The 4,883-nt window shown below is 35.8% G+C and overlaps 1 protein-coding gene across 1 annotated transcript in view; it reads left to right on the top strand.

The window, feature by feature from the left end:
* The first annotated feature begins 9 nt into the window (after window positions 1-9).
* Window positions 10-4,883, top strand: part of tacr2 (tachykinin receptor 2) — a 31,032-nt gene continuing 26,158 nt past the window's right edge. Inside the window, exons 1-4 of the mRNA XM_035682254.1 lie at window positions 10-146; window positions 898-1,050; window positions 1,532-1,827; window positions 4,558-4,752. Of these exons, the coding sequence (XP_035538147.1) occupies window positions 916-1,050; window positions 1,532-1,827; window positions 4,558-4,752 (626 nt within the window). The 5' untranslated portion in view covers window positions 10-146; window positions 898-915. The remainder of the gene's footprint in view (window positions 147-897; window positions 1,051-1,531; window positions 1,828-4,557; window positions 4,753-4,883) is intronic.

The raw sequence follows: 4,883 nt of genomic DNA, 5'->3' as shown, positions 1-4,883 counted from the left end.
AGGGGGGATGTCTTGAGATGTCTTGATGGATTATTGGAAGGGTTTGCTTGTCCATTACGCAGAAGGAGTCTAATTTTCGGACATTATTTGCTATGGACTGGACAAACTGATGTTAAAACTGACAACTCAACCATCTAATCAGAGAGGTAAGACAAATTAAAGTAATAATCTGACAGAGATTTTGTCTTATTTTTATAGAGAATATCTTTCCTTGGTGTTGTCCAATACATCATTTTCATCACTTGGGCTGTATGGCTGGAAATGGAAACATAATTTTGTTTGTGTCTGCCAAATTCCCGTAATGCATTTTGGCTTATGAGTTTATTTTGTATATTACCAGTTAATTAAAGCATATTTTCTATCAAATGTGGACTATAAAGTGCAGTTAGCTTTAAGGAAATGTTTTATTAAAACCTAACCTGCTAATGTTAGATTAGGCTATCAGTAGACTGTGATACTTGCCATAATAGTGATATGGTGTATGATTATTAACTCAGGCGCCAAATGCTCAAACAGTGTAATTTAACACTTGTCTGGCTCAAATCTGAAATGCATAGTTGTTTCAGGGTTTCATTATTTTAAAATAATATAATTAAACATCTGAAAGCCAAAGGGTAAATACATTTCTCTCTGCACAACAGCTTATATGTACTGTATGACATTTTCCAAACTGGCTTTGGCTATAGTCGATGAGAAGAAAATGAAAAGGTGACGAGGTTTTATGACCCACTGTAAATACTTAAAAAAAAATAATAATAAAAAATTAGGTTTGCGAAACTCAAAAAAACCAACAACACAAGGAATTTTTAAAAAACTATTTAAGTACAACAATCCCTCATTATGGTTAATTACGCATGACGCATAGCGCACACAGTTAGATCAAGTTTCTGTCACCAGGTGAACAGGGAGACGAATATGGACGCTGAGGGTCTCATTCAACACATTGAACGAGACATGGAGGCCACTTCATTCCCGTTATCAGTGACCACCGACTGGCTGGAGGACGGAAACGAGACGACTGGGAATCAGTTCCAGCAGCCCGACTGGCAGGTGGGAGAGCAGATCAGAAATGAAACTGGTTGAAGTCAGTTCTTTCTTACTGAGGGAATTACAGAGCCGGGATACTGTATTTGCATACAGAGAAATGAGACAGAATGAATGAAAGAGTTGATTGAAGAGTTGAATCATGTTCCTGTGACTGATTTGTCTTAAAAACAGAGAGTATTCAAGTAGTATTTTGGAATTGTATTTGTATTAATTGAATTATTAGTATAAATCATCTTTATGTATGTCGATGCTGTAAATTTGATAGCCTACATCTCTTCTTTTTGTATGAAATAGCTTTTTGTACATTAGTAAAACTAGTTTTACAAATGAAGTCTTGTGGGGAGAACAATATCACATTATAATATACATTTTATATTTAATATCTTTCTTGTTACAGTAGCTACACATACAGTCTATCTATTTTTCACAATCGTTTCCTCTTCCCATGCCCTCTTCTCCTCTTCCTCCTCCTCTCCTCTCTCAGGTGGCTCTGTGGGCTATAGCCTACTCCCTCATCATCTTGGTGTCCATCACTGGGAACGTCACAGTGATCTGGATTATTCTTGCTCACAGGCGCATGAGGACCGTAACCAACTACTTCATTGTCAACCTGGCCTTCTCTGATGTTTCCATGGCAACCTTCAACACTCTTTTTAACTTTGTCTATGCTCTTCATAATGACTGGTACTTTGGCCTGGGTTACTGCCGATTTCAGAACTTCTTCCCCATCACGGCCATGTTTTCATCAATATACTCGATGGCTGCCATCGCAGTGGACAGGTATGAGAGCTCTCTTACAAATTAAGTCTTGATTAACATTGCATTGAAGCTGAGGCTCTCCTCCAAATTGCCATTAAAAAGCCAGCACCTAAGAAACTGTTTCGTACCAGCAATTAGACACTAATAGGATTACTGATTCTCATGCAAAAACCCCACTTAGGACCTGCATTATGTATAGTCAAAAAAGGGATGGATGACTACTTACTGAAACAGTCAACTCAGCAGTACAGAAACCAGGTTGCATTAGCAAATAACCCTGTTAACTACAACATATGATATATCAATGTTTCTTTCCTTATTGATTTTAATTATGCTCAAGACTCATCAGTAGGTTGATGAGTACAAAATATCCTGAAAACTTCTTGTCATCCCATGTATTTTGGCAGATACAGGCTAACGGGCCTACTCATTAGTTAATTCTTCATTGACCATTTTCAGAGTTATTTGAGGTCCATTCAGATACATCACTTGATGTCATCATCAGCAGCAACTGTTTAACTGCTGCATGAAGGAGATATGGGTCAACAAGCAGCAAAGATACAGATGTCATTAATGCTTACTGGAGCATGAATGGTCAGTCTGTTCTAAGTCTGAAACTGTGCTTAACATATATACTGAGTTACAGGTTTATTAGGCACATGTGTACAATCTGCTGTAATAAAAAACAGCCCTGTAATAGATATTGTATTAATTAACTTATTGTTATTTTTCAGGTGTTTCTAGTGCTTTGTTCTAGTCCAGTACAACAACATCACTAATTATGATCTCAAAAATGACCAGAAAACAAACATTATAAACTTCATAAAGATGGGATTTATTGCAGCACAAGTGCACCCAATAAACTCACTACAAACACCGCAATGCAGTTGTTCCAGACAAAAGAGTTTCATTGGAACCATTTCATTATTCTCTCATATGTGTATGTGACATATATGATATGTGGCTCTCTGCGTGGCTCAGGACAGATGAAGTGACAGATGAGCCGTATGCTGACATCAGACCAGGTGTGAAATCTGCTTATAACTTCATTATTCCTCCTCACTAGCTTCCAATTTGTGGAATTAACCATTTATGTGACTTTATTGATTTATTTACAATCAGTTAACACATAAACATAGTCTAGATTCATAAAATGGTTGTTGTATGACTCTCTGCCACCTTCACATCGCAGCAACAACCCTAAAGGTTTCACCTACCTTTTTGAGATTTAAGGGTTAAAGGTCTAGTGTGTGACATTGAGAAGGATCTATTGGGAGAAATGGAATATAATAATGTATTGTTTTCATTAATGTATAATCACCTGAATATAAGAATGGTTGTGTTTTTCTTATCTTAGATTGAGCCTTTTATATCTACAGACACAGCAGGTCGCCTTTCATGAAGGCAGTCATGTTGACCACCATGTTTCTACAGTAGCCCTGAAGGGAAAAACCAAACACTGGCAGATACAGATAGGGCTGTTTGCATTTTTTGTGTGGTTTGTGGCCACTGTAGTTCCTTCCTATCTGTAGGTATAAAAGACTCATTCTAAAGTAATTAACACATAATTATTCCTCTATTGAGGTGCTTGTACAATAATAGAAATATACCTGTGAATATTATATTTAATTTCTGCCAATAGATCCTCCTAAATGTTAATATGAGCTTAATATGAGGCCAGAATACAATACAACAGAATACAATAAAAAAATCACTTCAAAGTTGTGTCTTTAATGAAAATCATTTGATGCAAGATCACACACAGTGAGAAAAGGGGAAATACATTCATGCTGGCAGTCTGAATAATTCAAATGAATGATTCATAGTCATACAGTAGTTAAATAATTTGACTATAAAGGTGGCAGTACTGCGTAATGTTCTTTAGCAAATTTAGTACATTACATAAAATTTACAATGGGTTGCCATGGCCACCACAATTATTGGTATTTTTAATCATTTTTCACATTATTAGTATTATTACACCAAATTTCCAACAAACTACAGTATATATACACCAGGGGGCACTATTTCTTTTCAATAAACATTTTATGTTCTCATGCGTAAAGGTTCTTGTTCTTACAAATCAGATATGGAGATACATACATTAACTATTATCCATGATCATCTGTGATTAATAAATCTTCCTCTGATTCCATAAAATCCTTGTACACATACAAATATTCACAAGATATATTTTATGTTTAATGATAAAGATAATTGTCGAGAATCATTATAGTCTTTGTTAGCACACAGACATGCAGAGAGGAATAAAATATTGTGAGTATTATTCCCTTGGCAGAGGGCCAGTGTACAAGCAAAGGTAGAGAGACAGATGATAAATCAACAAAAGAGCTCTTCGTCTTTAATGAAAGAGAGGTCTCCTCTACAAAGAGATACCACACTGCAATGAAAGTGATCAGTTCTATATTTTGTGTGGTATTCAGAATTATTTAGATTATTTCAAGGTTTTGGACACTTTGAGAGTTGTGAAGCAAAGAGGCAGATCATTATTATTCCTGCATTACCCTGTATTTCATTAAGCTAATACTAATACTAATTACGTTGATTGACACATTGACTGACTGGATTTAAATCATTATCTCACAGCTAATGGTTTGATGGATGAGTAAAACTATTTCTGGCACAGATGCCCACACAGGTTTTCTTTACATATGTTTACATCAGTTAAACATCAAGTAACAACAAGTAAAAGATAGATATGACTGAATAAACCTTGTTCTCTTGTTTCAGGTACATGGCTATCATCCACCCTCTGAAGCCTCGCCTCTCCTCCACCTCTACGAAGGTTGTCATCGCCCTGATTTGGATAGTAGCCATCTTACTGGCTTTCCCTCAGTGCTACTACAGTGTGACAAGATTTTACTACCCCAGAACCGTCTGCATGGTCAACTGGCCTGATGATTATGGAGGAACTCATCAACTAAGGTGAGAGAACAAGATTAATATAAAAAACAAACACTGAATACTGACAGTGACATTTGACACAATAAGGCATATATGCATATATATATATATATATATATATATATGTTATAATACAATAATACAATACTATT

The sequence above is a fragment of the Morone saxatilis genome, unplaced genomic scaffold (assembly GCF_004916995.1).
Source record: "Morone saxatilis isolate NCDOM2014 unplaced genomic scaffold, NCSU_SB_2.0 Contig11, whole genome shotgun sequence".
NCBI lineage: Eukaryota > Metazoa > Chordata > Actinopteri > Moronidae > Morone > Morone saxatilis.
Note: the sequence above shows the minus strand (reverse complement) of the source record. Positions and strands in the feature narration are given on the sequence as shown.